General features: G+C 38.8%; 1 protein-coding gene across 3 annotated transcripts in view; it reads left to right on the top strand.

The window, feature by feature from the left end:
- Positions 1 to 19,572, top strand: part of KHDRBS2 (KH RNA binding domain containing, signal transduction associated 2) — a 626,273-nt gene that overhangs the window by 566,280 nt on the left and 40,421 nt on the right. For all 3 annotated transcript variants that reach the window (XR_009762509.1, XR_009762510.1, XM_061626253.1), the window contains exon 7: positions 1,437 to 1,519. Coding sequence is in view for 1 of the 3 variants with exons in the window: in XM_061626253.1 (XP_061482237.1) it covers positions 1,437 to 1,519 (83 nt within the window). In the remaining 2 variants the exon portion in view is untranslated. The remainder of the gene's footprint in view (positions 1 to 1,436; positions 1,520 to 19,572) is intronic.

Here is a 19,572-nt window from a genome sequence, read left to right as displayed (position 1 = left end):
GGCTCAGGGAATTTTTTATGATTTCCCCCTTTTTTTCTGGAATAGCTCCTGAACCAATTGTAAGAGAGCTTTAAAGAACTCACCCGTCTATTTTCACCAGCTTTATCTTCTAAAATGCAGTGCTTAGTTCACTGAAGTGTGAATGCTTTTCCATTTCTCCAGTTCAGGAAAGCTTTGCACTAGAGTTAGAACTTGGAACTCTAAGGGAACTATATAGGAACTATATACAGGACTTGGATGTTCACCCATTCCTGGCAATCAGCCAGGCTCTGATTCAGGCAGGTGTTTTTCATGTGCTTCCCACTTCTCCTAAGTAGCCTCATGTGCATATAGCCAGACACTTTGCTGGCATCCTTGAAGCTCCTGCCTGCCATACGATATCCTCTGCTCCTGTGACCTGGCGGTGGTGAGAGGGAGTCCAAGAACTGTCCATGAACACAGGCAACTAGTGTGGAGACTGCTGGTCCTGAGATGGGGAAATCTGGAGTGGGCAGTGGGGAGGCAGTGGAAGCACAGATGGCCTTCCAGCAGTGGTATCACTGCCAATTTCTGGGAAGAGGTGAGGCGGTGAGGAGGTTAGTGTTGTGTGGATGGATCGGTGAAGCCAATCCAGTGCTCCCACCAGTGTATTCACACAGCACTGAACTCCCCACCACCTCACACCTCTACCTCCGAGTAACTGGCAGTGATACCACTGCTAGAAGGTCCTGCTTCTCTTGGTCCTCCTCCCAGAAAACCCAGGTTCTAGGTCTAGGCAGAGCTGAACTCTGAATGTACAACTCATGTTTGGCACCTTGCTGCCAGTAGCTCCTTTGTGTTTATCTCACCTGACTGGTGAATGGCTGCTTTGAAGTGGTAGATTTTATAATATCTTCAGTGTGTTTCAATTCACACTGTTAGTTGTGGCTGGGGAAATTGAAACAGGAATAAATGAATGAATGAATCCTCAAGGAAGTTAAAGGTGTTCATTACAAAGGTTATTTATAATTATGATCTGTGGCTTTCTCCTTAAAGTTAGATGACATTTTTTGAAAAAGAACTGAATGGTTTGTTTTATGCTCAGTAATGACCTTAATGAGGTAATGAGATCAATATACTCTTGCAATCATTTGTTCATTTCTGTGGCTATTATTCATCAGCAGATATTTAGAAAAGCATTTGTATATTGAATTACAGGGAAAATATGCTTCATTAGCATCTTCCTTTTACAGTGCAAACTTCATTATGGTGATGAATAAAAACAGATCTAAATTTAATCATTCATATATACAGATATATTTATATAATCACTCAGCTCTTTCAGGTTTTTTGCAAATGTGTATTTATTTAAAGATGTGCTGCCTATCATCTATATATCATTATAAAATTTCTGTTTCAGCCTAATACTTTTTGTAATGTATCAGCCTTCTGAATTAGATATTTGTGTTTTCTTATAGGGATATGATGATGGATATGGGGGTGAATATGATGAACCACTTTATGAGGCCTATGATAATAGCTATACCACACAAACACAGAGGTAAGCACTAACTAATTAATTTATGGATAAACTACTGTAGTAAATTTTGATCTACTGATTTTAATATCAGGTCTAATCCTTACCTTTGCCAAGAGCTACTGCTAAAACAACATCTCAGCATACCTTGGTCCATCTAAAAACACCATAAAAGATCTTCAATAAATGTTTGATTTACCAGTTTTAGCTATTGTTACCAGTGAGTAGCATAATGAAAGTGGAGATGGAAAAGCAGAATCCCCTTGAAAACCAGAGTGGAGAAAAGTTCTCCTCAAATGGGCTTTTCCTTCCCTGTGCCCCTGACTCACAATCCCATTCTACTCAATGTTTCTTCATGGTTTATGTTTAAAGGACTGCATGGAAACAATCTAACCTCGAGGAAAAGCCAAGAATAATAATGATTTAACATAAAGTACATAGTTTAAAAGATTCTGTGTCTAATCTGTCCAGGACACAATTTCCAGAACAGGAAAACAGATCGGGGACCACAAACAGATTCAGGATCAATAATGTAATGATTATGTAATCAATACCAAAACAGAGAGTTGTATTCAACTAAGTCTTACTCAGAGTTGACCCTTTGAAATTAATGAACCTCTATTAGTTATGTCTATTAATTTCAGTGGCTCTACTCTAAGTAGGACTAACATTGAATACCACCCATAGCTCAGGAAGGCACATGGAATAAAAACTTTGGACCAGGACTCTGGATGGAGGCCAGGGCAAGGCAAGGCAAGCAAAAGTCAATAGCTGCTAAGGGACGTCACAGTACAAGGAAACAGAAGGCTGGTACTCAGTAGAACCTATGAGTTCATCTCTCAAACAGGAATCTGAAAGCCATATTCTTTCAAGGCAAGGCATATGAGAAAGCTCATGAAAAGGAAGGGATAAAGAATTGTCTCACATATTGCATGTTGCAAGATGTTAAGATGTGCATAACAGTAATAAGGTCAAAGATCCTTTTGTCAGCTGTACCTCTTGACACTTTGTACCATTAAACTAACTGTGTGTGTAAGATCCAAGAGTTAGCTCTTCACATGTTATGAGCCAGTGCTGATTTTGGACAAGCCTGCCCAAAAGCAAGATAAGAATCTGCCACAAAATTAAGAAATAACAAAGAGATCAGAACATAGTTGGCTTGCAAGACAAAGCAGGGTGAGTCAATGAGGCATAGGAGACTGGAGCAGTCAGCAGTCCCTGCATGCAATAAATGCTGCCCAGTGCATAACCACCCCAAATGGGAGCTTAGCCAACGCAGCACTACAACACCTAGCCAACTCCCTACAACCTAGCATATATTAGATACTGCAGTGACTGAAGAGATCATTACAGATCCACCTTCAAGAGCTGGTTCCTGACATTAGGTGCTCAGCATATTTTATCACAGCCTGCTCATCAGGACATAAAACTCCTTAAAATTACTGGTACTGACTTTAATACATAATAACAGAGGGGGTGGGTAGGTGATGAAAGGAAGGCTCAAACCAAGTATTTCTAGTATATTTGAAATGATTGCATTGAAGGAAACACAGGTGCAAAGGATTATATATCAAACTAAGGAATAGGGACTTCACACTGTGATGTTGGTAAGTTATTTGTACAACCATTCCCTTGAATAAATGTATGGTTGTCCCCCAATATCAATAGCATATTGCTACACATTTATTCCATTAACTCCCAACCTCAGGTTTCTGCTCATATGGAATGATCTCTCTTCAGTAGTTCTCAAAATCACATTTTAAAAATTATGTAGTAGCTTGCTGTATAATGCTTGCAGTAATATTCTCTGCAAAACTGAGTCATGTTGATTTAATAATTCAGTTTTATTGGAAGACTCAAGACAGCAGCCATCCATTGAGATTGAATTTACAATCAGTTATTGAGTTTGAAGGATTTTCTCCCTAGTTATACTACTTCCATCCTGTTATTATGTTCCCACCGTCTACTAGATTGTTACACTGCATGTCTTCATTTCTTAAGAGGTTTAAAGCCTTTACCGAGACAACAGGAATCTTTCACTCAACGCTTTGTTCATCTGGAGTCCAAAATAACTTTCATTTCAATCAACAATGAAATTGCTTTAAGAATTAACTAGGATTGCTAGAGTTAGTATGAAATATGGGCTCATGGAGTTGTATAGAAAAGAGAATTTCAGCAGGTGCAATTTTTCCAAACAAGACAGCAGCATGGCAGCATTTGTTTGTTTGTTAGTTTGAAGTATCCATTTACTGCCCTTAATTAGAATAGATTCCAGGGAGGCTTACAACTGTACAGCAATTGAAATATCAACCAAATAAAATACAAACCAATTAAAACAATCAGTATCACAGCAACAGATAAAAAAACACAAGTACAGGGTTTTATCCAATGAAGTTGTCCTATGCACACAATGTCTTCCTCTTCCACAGCAGAACATCCCTCCTTCTTCCCTTGTGCCCATCAAATCTATTCTGGGGTTTCCCCCAACCCTCTGCAATATATTTTTTATGTGCTACATGAAATTGTAGTGTTTTGTATATTTTTCTTATGGTACAATGTAAATCTTTTTAAATGTAATCTCTTGAAGACCTTTTAGCTAACAAGCAACTTTATTATTGTTACTACTACTACTACTACTACTACTACTACTACTACTACTACTACTACTACTACTACTTAATTTTTTTAAATTCCCCTGGCAACAGATCGTAACATTGGTCCCAGGTGACACTCTCTGAGCATTCCATTAATGGAGCACCAGAGCTGAAAAGTGAAAAGAGTCCAGGAACTGGCTTTTATATATAATATATGCAGTATTTTTTTATTTTTGATTGCTGATCTAGGTGAGCTGACAATGGGTCTTTTCTATAGAGATCTTTTGAACCCATCAGAATTGTGGATGCTTCTGCTGATGTGTGCTGGCCTCAAACACCCCACCAATCATATGTTCTTTGGCTAACTAAAGGAGGCCCACACACCTGCTGATGTATGTGTTTAGGACTCCTTTACATAAGGAGGAATCCTGGGCCAATTAGGATTTCCCCTCACATGGATGAGGTCTGCACAGAAACATCTATATATGGTGTGTGTGTCAGTATCAGAAGGCAGGATTAGCTGGTATGCATTAACAGCACACCAGCCGCTACTGTTGGCTTCACCCCACAAACCCCTCAAGTCTTCTTTCAAGATATAATTGGGTTCATATGTAGTCCTCTTGATTCACTGCTTATATGCCTTCTTTGAAGCTAGTTTTGGATTGACTTGTCAGCCAAGAAGATGCTTAGAGGAGCTGCCTTAAACCAAAGCCCACACCCCACCCCCAAATCCAAAGACTGAGAGCGCTAATGTTGTCTCCTGTTGTTCTAGTTCTATAAAAGTGTTTGTCTTTAAGCACACACTAGTTCTTTAAGAAAACAACACAGGTGAGGTTCCCCTCAGAGACTCCTTCAGAATCCATTTAGCAGCAGTGAATATCCGGTTCATTCGTATTATTTGGGGAATTTGAAATTGTTGGGATTTAGAGATATGAAAAAGACTACCATAAAAATATGCTATGACTATTAGTAGTAATGGCTGAACTGACTCCATAAATCAGCTAAACATTACCCAAGACTTTATAACATTTTAAAATGTCAACTTTAATTTTCATATAATTTTCTTTCTGGGGATGTTACAGTCCTTATTGTTATAGCAATTCTTAAACTGGAAGTCAAGCTTATTAGACAAATGGCCTAGAAGACTAAAAGAGATTTAATTTCTTAGCACGACATCTCCTGAGCAATCTAAAATACAAAGATGCGTGTTGTCATTAATACTTTGACAGTAATGTTTGCAGGTGAAGTTTCTTAATACCAAGTTGTAGATTATCTGTAACTAGCACAAAATACATTCTGATTTTTCCACTGCACAAAACTCTGTAGATATGAGATTCCTTGAATATATTCAAATGAATACAGGCAAAGTCAAATATTCTAGCTCAAGTGTAGAATCACCTCATTCAATAATTATTCCAATAAATGTCTTTTAAAAATTGGTTTCAAAGAAAAAAGGATAAACGCACGAACAGAAAAAGCATGAAACAATAATAGCAAAAAAAAAAAGGTAACATTGCAAAATCAATTTTGGAAGATATGCAAATGAGACTTGCAACAAAGTTTTGCAGTACCCTCACCCCCTAATTGAAGTGTTCCTGTTCTGCATTCCAGCCAGCTACATGTATCTTCCTCCAGGATAATATAAGCCAGTAAAGTACAAATAAGCAAATTCACTCCACACACGCACACGCACACACACACATGCAGAGCATTTTCTGTTGTCTTTTCCCAACTGACACTCAACATGCTGTGGCTCCTGGAAGCAATTAAGCATGTCCAATCCACAGTGGGCACTATCTATCTATCTATGTACCTTTGGGTTCCCTGTAGGGTTGCCAGGTGTCCAGTTTTCTCCCTGAGACTCCAGATCTTTGAGGTCCTCTATGGGTCTCTGGGTGAGTCACCCCAATTTCCAGACTCTCAGCTTTCATTTTAAAAAAATTAAGTTTTTAGGTGGTCTCGTTCAAGAGATATACACCACAATGTCACACACCCTGCAACTTCTGTCATATGAGCTCATAGCTGGCTGCTTTAACTCATAGCTGGCTGCTTTGTAGTCAATAAGTGAAGTCAGGGTTGTGATTGACAAGGGATTTGTTGAACTCCAAGCAATAACTAGAACCCATTGCAAAGCCAGGAAATATTTGTCTTTTCCTCGTTTATAACTTTCAGCAGTAGCAAAAATCCCTTTTTCTGCATGTGCAGGTCAGGAGATGTAGAACCAAAAAAAAAACCACAGCAGGAACTTGGTAGGCAATTGTTTACTGTAAACAATTTCAGTTATGATTATAATAAAGGTGTACATGCAGAGTTTTTTAATTACTTTTAAAAATATATTATACATTTTATCTTACAAATAATTTTTGAACAGAAATTTAAAACAAGTACATATGCAGCTTGTTTAAATTTTCCTGGGCTGTTGAAGAGGACAGTTTATTTGTCTCATTCATAGCCTGTTTTGAAAACCTATGAAGTTTTAATTCTATACCCATTTTTTCTGGGAGTAAAGCTCCAATACTAATCCCACATACTGGGAGCAAACCTCATTGAAATCAGTATGACTTACTTTTGACTATACATGGTTAGGATTATGCTGTAAATCAATGGGACTTTTGAGTGAACATAGCAAAATATTGTTTTGTGTTGTAAATCTTTCTCTTCCTCTCCAATCCTATTTTTAAAGCAATTAGACAGGGTTTACCTAGGTCTCACTGCTTTTATTTTATAGGAAATTAATACTGATTTTTTTAAAAAAATGTTCTGCAATAAACAACTATTTTTGACAATAAACTATTATATGGATTATGTAGTTTTACATTTCCAGTGTGTGTTTATATGGAGTCTTTCCAACAACCCTGTGAGGTAGGGTTGGAAACCAAGGCACCTCACAAGAAATAAATCCATTTAAAATCCAGTAACCATAAAACAAGTATGAAACAGTTGCAAAACAGCGTAAAGTGGCATGATTCTGATTTTTGGGTTGGGTGAGTGAAGTTCGCTATCACTTGAGGATGAAGTCCTGTGCACACTTCTTTGTTTGAGTAAGCCCCATTGAATACATTGGGACTTGTTTCTGAGTAAACATGCATAGGATTGCACTATAAGTATCTTTACATGTTGTGTAAATAATAAACATATTTGACAGTCATAAATATATATATATAAATATTTCTTCATACCATGTCCCGATAAATATCTGATTTCACACTATGATTGTACATTATTATTTCCTCTACATTTTGAGTGTGCCCTTCTTTCTTGGGGAGCCATGGTTCCCCTCTGTTGTTTTCACTCTGAGGGGCAGGTTAGGTTAATCACCCAGTAAACATTGTAGCTGTTTCCCATTTTAAAAAATTATCTTTTATTTTATTATTATTTATTTATTAGATTTATATCCCTCCCAGTAGGAGCCCAGGGTGGCAAAAAATAATTAAAATGATTTAGATGCCGGCAAAGTTTAAGTAGATTCACACAATACATTTAAAGCACTTCCAAACTCGCATTTAAAGTGCATGACTTCCCCCAACGAATCCTGGGAAGTCTAGTTTCTCACTCACAGTTATAGTTCCCATGATTCTGTGGTGGGATTTATGTACTTCAAATGGGTGTTGAATGTGCTTTAAATGAATGTTGTGGATCTGCCCTAGTGTGCTGTGCATTCATTAGTGAATTGAAAATAACACTTTTAAACAGGGGAAAGGCTATAGCTCAGTAGTGGGGCACATGGTTTGCATGCAACAGTCCAAAATCCAATCTCTGGAAAAAATACTGCTTGAAATCCTGGAGAGCCAATGCTAGTCCATGTCATCAGTACTGATCTAGATGGTACCAAATGACCTGACTTGGTATAAGGCAGATTCCTTTGTGCTTAAAAGAGCAAAGAGACCCAAGGGCCACCGTGACTCCAACTTTTATCTGTTTTTTATTTACAACGTTTATATACCGCTTTATTATAAAAAAAACTCAAAGCAGTTTACAAAAGGAATTAAAACAATGAGATTATTGGCAAAAACGATTAAAGACAGGTATTTTAAAACATTCAAAATAATAAAACATTGAATTAAAAACAGATAAAAATCATAATAGCTTCTACATGCCTAGGTAGGCTGCCCTAAGCAAAAATGTTTTTAGCAGGTGCCAGAAAGAGAACAATGAAGGCACCTGCCTAATGTCAATAGGCAGGGAGGTCCAAAGCATAGGTGGTGCCACACTAAAGGATCAATTTCTTACAAGAGCACAAGAAGTAGTATGTGGAACCCGTAACGTGGAAAGCACAACTTCAACTTGCCCTGGTAACAAATCGGCAACCAGTGTAGATTTCAGAGTGGAGGTATTATGTGCTGATAGGGTCTCACTCATGTCAGCAATCATCCCACAGCATTCTGCACTAACTACAGCCCCCGGGTCAGGTTGTGCTGCATCGAGATTTCTGTGACCTTGGCTGATTGGCTGCCAGAACTGGTTGTGGGATGCTGTGTTTTCTGCCTTACTCACAGGAATCTTGTTGTGGTTGGTATGGCACTGCAAAAATCATCACTGTCTTTGGTTTTCTATTTGCATTTCATTTACCTCTGATCACTCCCTTACATCCGTAGAAGCAACAACAGTGTTTCATGCATTCAGCTCACCCCCCCTTAAACTCACTGGTGATGCACCTTGTTGGTTGCATGATGGTTTGTTTCTTTCCCAATAGTGGTAAAGGAAATTCACCTACTGGGAAATTGCTGCTGTTCCTAAACTGCTGCCTGTTAAGGCAGACCAAACCACGTGTGTTTTCTCTCTGTTAGTCATTATCCACTGGAATTGTCAAAGTGAGTTTATAGCAGCCCACAGGGTAGGCAGAAAAGGGTAAAGAATCTTCTTAATTCTTACTCATTTCTCAAACCTCTCTCTGCAGTGAAGGGAAGTCTGTGTAAAGATCTTTGGAGCAGCCACATTAAAAAGCAGGGCAGGGCATTCCAGGCAGGGGGTTCCAACGCTGCTTTGATATTGATATCTTTGCAGAGGATCCCTAGTCAAACCAACAGCACAATCCAAACCATATCTACTCAGAAGTAAGTCCTATTGAGTTTTACAGGGCTTAATCCCTTAGTAAGTGTGCTTAGAATTTCAGTCCTCAGGGGCATCCATCTTTACTCCTGAATGCTCACGTCTAACATCTCCACAACACTAACCTCCCTTTTTCCTACAATGGCCTTCTGGTGACTGGCCTGACCTGAGGGCACTTAAACCCTTCTTGCCAAAAGCAACTAGGCTAGATTAAATGTTCCCTACTCAGGCTTCCTAAGCGGGTGAGAACAAATCCCATCATTTCAGCTGAACCTGGGAACACTCTCATTTAGCTAAGATTTCTAACTTAATTTCCAGTCTGATTTTTTTTTTGTTTGAGTTGTATGCTCCAAGCAACTGCGGTTGATGCTTGATGTATCATGCTTAATGACATCACTAGGGCCCGCTCCTGTGATATCACTAGGGCCCATCCCGTGACATCACTAGGGGCCACCCCATGACATCACTAGAGCCCACCCCTGTGACATCACTAAGGCCCACCCCTGAAATCTCAGGGTTTGGGATGCTTCTGTTCTGGCAACCCTAGTTCCCTGAATGTACCTTTTTTCCGCTTCTCAGTGACTCTGTTTTGGCTCCATTTCTGTTGCCATGGGGACTGAGTTTGCTCTTTAGAGGGACTGAGTCTTACATGAAAGTAGTGGGAAGTTTCCAGTTGTCTAAAGCATTCCTATATTTTACAACAAGCTTCTGATAAGCTCTCAAATTTCACTGAATCATTTAGGTCTTTCTTTTTTCAGGTCTAGTTTGTGATTTCTAGTGTTTTGCATATCCTTGCAGCAGTTCATATATAAGAAGAGGTTCTTGTATATTCATGAGTTGCATACATAATTAAGAAGTAGAATTGGATCTGGATTTATCTGAAAATAATAGTCCAATTAATTGAATTGTGATTAACTCCAAAACAAAGTTCTGCTCCTCAACAGTTAAGTAAAAGAGCAGTAAAATACAAAGCAGTTTTTCTTCTAAATATTTTGGACTGCATAAATTTTATGCTGATACACATAGCATTACTGAATATTAATCTGATGCCTGCAGTCAGAACTAGATTATGAATTCAAATCAATATTTAAAATCTATGCATGCCCTCACTGTCTTTATAACCTCTCCCTGGTCACCCCTGTAGCCGGGGGGCGGAGAGAATCCCATCCAGAGCTATGCTTCACCCCTCCTAGGATTTTGGGGGGGAAATTGTCTTCTTTTTAATCTGTGACATGACAGACAATGACAACCTCCATGACAGCTTGTTTTAAGGCAGGAGCAATTTAAGAATAGGACCCTTTGAAAAATTCAGTGAAGAATAAAGCAGAGTGAGTGCACAACAAAAGCTTCACCTGGAAGAACCCCCAAAAGTCTGCTAACTCAAGACTTTCTCTGTCAGAGGATGGATTTTTCATAATCACAGTCACCCTATAATTACTTAAGTGATCCTGAAAAAAACAGTCTGTGTAGAAATATGACCCTTGAAGAGTTAAATATCAGAACTTTGTATTATGGGGTAGAGTTAGATGTTATCTCTTGGACTTTTCTTTGCTCTCCTTTTCATTTTCACTTTCAGTTGTGCTGTCTACCCAGTCAGCAATAAAGAAGCATGTTGGTTTGCCTCAGAAAGAAGTAAGAGTTTGTTTATTCTGCAGTCATTATAATGAGTAAATCATGATTGGGTGCTTATTGCTAAAGGGTGAAATAAAGAGTATTTGAAAAAATAACTACCCTTTACTACTCACACTCATACTGGCTATTTTTTAATTCTTTTTCTTGATTGCTTGATGGCAACGGATGAAAACACCCCTAGAGGAATAGAAATATTGTGGTGTAAACTACAGTTAGCTAACTGGTTGGCTGGACACCTAGGCTATAACTCAGGCCTAATTTCTGATTTTCCTAATAATTACAGCTCAGCATGAGGCCTTTTCAGGGTTTCTAGACAGAAAAATCAACTTGGCAACCAGTAAAAAAAATCCAATTGGTTTCCACAATTAGTTTCCAATTGCTTAGTTCATCCTTTATATAGAAACCAATTAGAAAGGTTTCCTTTGATTGTCCAACAGGAAGGAAAATCTAAAGGCCAGGAGCAAGATTGGATGGAGAGACTCTCAAGGAGGAATTAACAAAGACATCCTATAGTATTTCTTTTCTCTCTGCTTTTTCTAAACTTGTAGAATGGACAAGTTTGTTTTTCAGGTGGCATCTAAAACTGAGATGCTTAATGTAGCATCAAAGCCAAGCTTAGGAGCTCACTGTCTTTACCAAAGTAGTTTAGTTCATGAAGAATCAGAATGCAGGGACAGACCATAGGTGCAAGGGGACTATATTTATAGGCAAAATCAAGCTTTTGAGTCTAGGATTCTTGGGGATCTCTCAAAAATGGGTGAACAATTCCACAGACAAACTTCACTCATGTAAGTTAACACATTCTCTGGCTGGGGAAATGAGGGGGAAGGTCACTGCCTTTCCTGTCCCCTGGCCCTCACATCCTCTCCTCCAATGAGGGGGGGATTGGCTGGTGCTATGTGCCTCTCCCCACCCCATGCCCCAACTAGAAATGTGGCCACCCCACCTAACAAGGAAGGCTGGCTATGGAGCTGTCCCTGGTGCTTTGGTTTCAGATCCCACAGTATTCAAAAGTGCCTTGCCTTTTCATTTCCTTCTTACAAATATGATATAACCTTCCTTCCTGCCTTTCCTTCTTCCTACCTTGTGTGAGGTTTTCACTTTTCCTTCTCCTTTCCTCAGCCCCATGTCTCTTTGCCATGAATTTTCCTACAGGAGAATGCCACTGCTATTCATCCTCTCCTCAGCTCTGTGTTTTTCAGCTTCTGGCTTTCTCTGCCCCCTCTTCCTTATCATCTCACCTCTGGATTCTCTACAAATATCTCTAATTCTTGAATCTTTTCCCCAGCCACAAGCCTTTTTTATCTGGTCAGCAATAGCATGCAGCCTCTTCAACTCTTTCATTATCTTTGCAGTTCTTCCCAGCCAGACTGATTTTTTTATTTCCTCATCTAACTTGTACTATTTGTCAACATTCTGTTGGCAACATTTCTCTCAAAAGTATTTAAAATGTTTGCAAATCATTTTGTGACAGAAGAGATGCCTTCCTGAATTAGACCCAAAAGTTCATCTAATTCGGTACTGTATATCCCACAGTGGTCAATCACAGATGCCCTGGGAAATTCATAAGCAGGGCGTGAAGGACAAGCCATCAGAAGTATACTACTTTGGGGTCTGGGGAGCACTTCTCATGCTACATAGGTAAACATTCCTGAGTACAAAATATATTTGATTTATATCCCATTCCTCCTAGAAGGATTTCTTTCTAATGCAATTTGCATGTTCACATAGACAAGTGTCACAGGTGATTCCAAGTCTGAACAGGGAGGATGTGTTCATGATTAATGAGTCTTTGATAGGCTGATCCTCCACAGATGAATTTAATTCCTTTTCTAAAAGTCTCTTCTGTTACAGTGCAATCCTATAGATATCTACTCAGAAGTAAGCCACACTGAGTTCAGTGGGACTTACTTCCTGGCAAATGTGTATAGGATGGTAAATTTAGTTGCCATCACAACATCCTATGCCTGTTACAGGATGATATTGCATCTGCTCAGCCAAAGACTAGGCTGGATTTCATGGGCAGCAGATAGGTGATATCAGATAAGTTTTTAGCGCATTATCTAAGATAACAAAACCTGTACATAGGCAATAGATGGAACATTGACTATATAGTTCTGATAATACATCATCCTTCCTATTATTTTTTTCTATTGTACAGTTTCCCCATTTTTAGCAGCATGCACAGTATTTGTAAACGGCTGTATTTCATTTTGGGTTTTGTGCTTATATCTCTGTTCATAAATAAAGATTTCCTCATATTTTATTTTGAGACTATTGAATGAATCAAGTTAGCAGGCCTAAAAGACATTTTATGGGTCTTCACAGGAATCTACTTATGGCATTCATCATCCAAAACTGTTTTGAAATGCCATCTCTCATTTATTTCATTCAATGAGCACAAGTGTATCAAATGCACTACCCCTGAAGTAGATAAAAAGTTTTTTCTCCTATAAATCACTTATGCCCTCTAAGGTTCTTCAAATACTTCTTTGCACTATAGATCTCAAGTGTTATTTCTGATAGCCTCAATAACAGAATTTCAGGAATCTTTTCTCCAGTTCCATAATTCTATTACATCCTCCTCCTCCCCCACCTCTAGCTTTGTCTGTACAGGTGGCTTATTGTTGGCAAGCATCCAGGCTTCTGTATCTTCATGGTATACAGTACCTCTTGCTATATGAAGGCAGCAAGCCTATGCCTGGGACTGGGAGTAAGTCCCACTGAGCTTAACAACTTCTTGGTAGACATGCATAGGATCGTGCTATGAAAGAAGTAAAATAAGACACAGGAAAGAAAGATTAAACAAATTCTGTTAGATCCAATGCGTCTAGGGTAACAATACTTGATGATGCAGATACAAGGGGAAAGAAAAGGCATTATTATTGTTGTTGTTGATTCATTTGTTGTTGTTGTTGTTGTTGTTGTTACTACTACTACTACTACTACTACTACTACTACTACTACTACTACTACTACAAAGAACTGCCGAGGCGCAGGTTTGGCCAGGAATTTAAAGATTCTCTTATCAAGCAGATAAGTTGCCATCACAGATAATAATTACTATTTATCCATTTCTATTTATTAAATTTATATCCCACACTTCCTCCCAAAATAGAGCCCAGGGCAGCAAACAGAATATAAATCACTAAAAACACATTTTTTAAAAAATCTAAAAACATATTTAAAAACTATTCTAAAATAGATGCAGACTGGGATAAGGTATCTACTTAAAAGGCTTGTTGAAAGGGGAATGACTTTAGTAGAAAAGACAAAACCATGCTTGTCTAATATTTAAGGGGAGTGAATTCCAAAGGGAGGTGCCACAGCATTAAAGATCTGCTTCCTGTGTTGTGTGGAACAGATTTCCTGATGAGATGATATCTGCAGGAGGCCCTCGCCTTCAGAGTGCAGTGATCAACTGAGTATATAAGGGAGTAGATGATTTTTCAGGTATCCTGGCCCCAAACTGTATAGGGTTTTATACACCAAAACCAGCAGCTGGAACATAGCCCAGTAGCTAATTGGTAGCCAGTGCAATTCTTTCAGCATCAGGGTAACACACTGATGTTATCCTGCCCCATTTAGCAGTTGTGCCACTGCATTTTTTTTTTTTTTTATTACATTTTTAGACCGCCCTATAGCAATAAGCTCCCAGGGCGGTGTACAGCATAATAAAACAGGTTAAAATACAAGTGGGTAAATACAATACACAATAAAACATAATTAAAAATTTTCAAATTTAAATTCAGATTTTAAAATTTTGCACAAGCTGCAGTTTCTGGACCAACCTCAAGGGCATCCCCACACCCAGTGCATTACAGTAATCCAGTCTAGAGATTACCAGCCCATGGATGACGGTGGTCAGGCTATCCTGATCCAGAAACGACTGCAACTGGTAATTGGTAATAGGCATTTCTAGCCATTGAGGTCACCTGGGCCTCTAGCAGCAAAGATAGTAAAGAGTGATTGGTTTATTATTCTTAGGTTTACATCCCACCTTTCTTCCTTTATGGAACCCAAGGCGGATTGCATATGGTTTCCAGGTGGTCATGTTCCTGAACTGTAACATTTCCACTTCAAGTGAGGTAGTACATGCTGTCCCATGGAAGAAATAATAATCCTGCACATCAAGAGTAGCATGTCTTGAAGAAGCCTAGGTTACAGCCCTTCTCTATGATATTTTGGCTCAAACTACAAGTGAGAGTAGAAAACCGTTTCTTTAAAGCTGAGTCTGCCACAAATCTGTATAAAGTAGGAGGTTGTGGAACCTGACTCTTCAAATGGTGTGCATGGAAGGAAAGCTGAATTGTCAATGTGCTTTCTGTTTTTCAATCAGTAGTCTCTCCCCATCCAAACCTTGCAGGAGTTTCACAAATGGCTTCATGCATGGATGGGTAACTGTATCATTCATTCTGGTGGCAACCGCACTGCTCAGGTAACAGGAACTAAACCAACCTCTCTAAGGTAGGAAGAGGTAGTTGTAAGAAGTCAACAGCAACAACAACACTGCGCTCAACATCGAAGGCCCTCCTCCGGGTGCTTTCTCAGAGAGAAGCCCGGAAGGTGACAACAAGAAAGAGGGCCTTCTTAGTGGTGGCCCCCGAATTATGGAACACTCTTCCTGATGAGGTACGCCTGGCGCCAACATTAATATCTTTTCGGCGCCAGGTAAAAACCTTTCTCTTCTCCCAGGCATTTTAGCATCTTAGTATTTTAATATTTTAGTAGTATTTATTCTAACAGGCATTCCAGTATGTATATAAATATGTTTTAAGTTTTTTAGATTATTAATGTATGTTAAATGGCTGGATATGTGTTTTTAACTGTATATTGATGTTTTTATTTGTTGTGCACCGCCCAGAGAGCTTCGGCTGTGGGCGGTATATAAATTTAATTAATAAATAATAAATAAAATAAACAAAACATTTATATTTATCAAATCACCTTAGCCAGGTTATGTAAAATTATGCCCTTCTAAAAGACCGTAGGGTATAAACTGTAGCTCAGAGAGTCCATTTTTTAACTGAGATGTGAACATTTTTCAATAGGAATGTTTAACTGGGCAAACAGCTATCATTGTAATTGATATACCATTTGAAAATATGAAGGTTAGCCAAATACATTTATCTCAAATGGGTGAGATTTGTGTCATCTGAATCCCTTGAGGCCACATTTCCATGGAAAGTTAATTAAAGAGTTCTCACTAGAGGATTACTGAGGGCATTTCAGCCTATTCACATTTACATACAAATCGCCCCATAATATTGGAGGTGTGTAAGACTTTCTAAAAACATTGAGTGGAAGCTCATGTTTTGCTGAGATAAACAGAACTATTAGCAGCTAAAGGAGATTTCTCTTTCATGATGAGTATTGATTCCAACAATTTATAAGGATCCTGTTCTAAGGTTCCCTTACAAAAGGCAAAGCAGTGGACGCAACCAAAATAATAAGGCCAGGTAATACTTAATTTCCAAACTCCCGGAATATGAGCCAGTAAATAAGGACAAATGGGAAGCCAAGCAGCAATCCAGTGTTCAGACTGGCATCTCTCCACCAATAGAAACGACATCTTATAGAATTCATTTTTTAAAAGCCGCACAAAATAGAATCTTTCAGCTTAGAAGCCAAATACTAATCACTATAAAAATGCACATCAAAGTTCCTAAACCAACTATTTTTGCTAATCATAAATCCATTTTCTTGAAGAAGTGTTGCTGTTTAACTTTTGGTTGTGTCTTATCAGAAATGCATCTTGAAAAGTGAGGGTTGATAGGTGATTTATGGTAGCTCTACGTTAAGATCCTACTTTCCTCCCTAACATTCTTATAGAACACAGTTTTGTTTACTAAACAAATTCCCAATTTATTTCAGTTACACAAAACAGCTGATGGATTGTAATGTAATGTATTGTGATAGCTAAGCAGCAATTGATAAAAGCCTGGAAAAGATAATGTATGGCACATTGAGCCACCCCAACCTTTCATTCTGCAACAGCTATGTATGATGACTGCAAAAAAAAAAAAAGGACTTAAGGGCACTACATACTTTTTACACATGGTGTTGCTCAGTACCACCATTTTTATTACAGTTAGCCAAAGACCAATCCTGTTTCACAGTATCAGGGAGATAGGGAGTTCCATTTCTTTTTCCATTTCCATAGCCCTAATGTTGCCAAAACCTGTTTTTCCCTCTCTTTCACTCTCTCTCTATGCCCAAATTCCCCCATATTGAGCAGGTCCTCCAGCTCCAGAGGGGGGAATTAAGGAATCCCTCCAGCAACCCAAAAGCAGACTTTGGTTTCACACAGTTTTCTGAATCTAGGTAGCATGAAATGTGAATGGAATTATGAAAGCATGAAGGGCAGTGGTGTGGCACCTCAGTATGGCATGTGGTAGCTACAACGGTGGTTACTCATGGCTATGTCAATTGAAAGTTATGAATACTACTGTATTATGTAACAGACTTGGTAAACCTGTGGGCTGCCTTTCTGGTCAAAGTCCTTTCTGTAGCAGTTGAACCACCTTGCTGCCAAGAGGAGAGGAGAGGTTTTGGCTGCTTTCACACTGCACTTTATTCCGTTGTTCTGATGATTTCTTACCTGGTAATTTCCCCATTATATTTGTTCTTTCAGATGACATTCAAGCTAGTTCTGGAATTCTAGTGGAATATAGTGCAAGTTTACACCTAATTTCCATAATAAATAATACCAGATAGAATCCATTTACAAGCTTGGGAACCTGCAAAATTGTGGGAGTTTTTTGCTAGCTGCAGCCACGTATGTGACAGGCATCCCAGCATTCAGTGTTCTCACCCTTTAGGCACATGGGATCTTTTTTGCCTGATGAAAATTGTACTGGTATTCCAGCATAGGTGTGGATAGCAGCAACATTTCCCACACACACCCTTGTGTCATACAATAGGGTTTATTTATTTGTTATTTTATTTATTATTTGATTTATATCCCGCCCTTCCTCCCAGCAGGAGCCCAGGGTTCCCAGGTCTCTGGTTTTCACCAGGAGACTCTAAATTTTGGGGATCCTTTCTGGGTCTCCAGGTGAGTTACCCCAATCTCTGGACTCACAAGTTTCATTAGAAAAAATTAAGTTCCTAGGTGGTCTGGTTCAAGAGATATACACCAAAATGTCAGCTGGTGCCCCCGCAACTTCTCTTAAATGATCTCATAGCTGGCTGCTATAACCCTGCCCTTTCAGGTTTGTAGCCAATAAATGAAGTCAGGGTTGTGATTGACAAGGGATTTCTTGACCTCCAGGCAGTAGCTAGAACCCATTGCAAACCCAGAAAACTGTTGTCTTTTTCTGCTTGTCTGAAAATCTCATAAATTGAGTAAGTTGATAGCAAAAGTCCCTTTCTCTGTGTGTGCAGAAGACCTAGAACAAAACATGATCTTGGTAGGCATGAATAGTAAACAATTTCAGTTATGATTATAATAAAAGTGTACATGTAGTTTTTTAACTACTTGCAAAAATAGCATATTATACATTTTTAAACAATTTTTGCACAGAATTTTTTTAAAAAGTGTACATGCAGTTTATGATGACATTACAACAAGTTATACTTTTCTAATTATGAGGAGTCAAACAAGTTTAAATTTTCCTGGGCTGTTGAAGAGGGCAGTTTATTTGTCTAGTTCATAGCCTGCTTTGAAAACCTTCCCAGTATGAAGCTTTAATCCTATACTCACTTTTCTGGGAGTAAAGATCCAATACTAATCCCACATACTGGGAGTAAACCCCATTGAATTCAACAGGACTTATTTTTGAGTAAGCATGGTTAGGATTGTGCTATAAATCAATGGGATTTTTGAGTGAACAAAGCAAAGGATTGTGTTTGTGTTGTAAATCTTTCTCTCTCCTTCCAATCCTATTTTTAAAGCAATTAGGCAAGGCTTACTTAGGTGTCACTGCTTTTATTTTGTAGGACACTAAAACTGATTTTATTTATTTATTTAAATGTTCTGCAATGACCAACTGATGTTGACATTAAACTATTATACAGAGTATACGCATCTTTACATCTTCGGTGTATATGCATCTTTACATCTTTAGCCTGGCTGGGAGTCCAGAGTCTGTGAGTTCAAATCCCTGCTCTTGTCTCCTGGTTTCAAGGGCCAGCTAAAGAACACCCCACAGTGAGTGTCTCAGGGGTTACATGACCTGCCACCTGAGCAGCCATGGGCAAGCTGCATAGTCCCAAGGAGCCCAGTTTCCCCCCAGTTGGCAGTTGCAGACAAGAAAGGGGCTGGCTTGTGCAGCTGTGGCAAGCTGAGCAGGCCCTAGCCAGCTGCGGAGGACTAGCTGGTAAATGCAAGGGAGGCAATGGTAAACCCCCTCTGAATACCGCTTACCATGAAAACCCTATTCATAGGTTCGCCATAAGTCAGGATCAACTTGAAGGCTGTCCATTTCCATTTTTCACATCTTCAGTGTGTGTGTATATGGAGTCTTTCCAACAACCCTGTGAGGTAGGGCTGCCAATTAGAAACCAAGGCAGCTCACAAGAAGAAATAAATCCATCTTAAATCCAATAACCATAAAACAAGTATGAAATATTTGCAAAACAGCTTAAAGTGGCATGATTCTGAATTGGGACTTGCTTCTGAGTAAACATGCATAGGATTGCACTATAAATGTATTTACAGCTTCTGTAAATAAACATTTTTTACAGTCATGCTTATATAAATATGTCTTCATACTATTTCAAATAAGTATCTGATTTCACACTATGGTTGTACATTATTATTTCCTCTATATTTTAAGTGTGCCCTTCCTTGGGGTGGTC

Source organism: Rhineura floridana, chromosome 4 (assembly GCF_030035675.1).
Source record: "Rhineura floridana isolate rRhiFlo1 chromosome 4, rRhiFlo1.hap2, whole genome shotgun sequence".
NCBI lineage: Eukaryota > Metazoa > Chordata > Lepidosauria > Squamata > Rhineuridae > Rhineura > Rhineura floridana.
The sequence above is the reverse complement of the archived record's forward strand: the minus strand, read 5'-3'. Positions and strand labels throughout refer to the sequence as shown.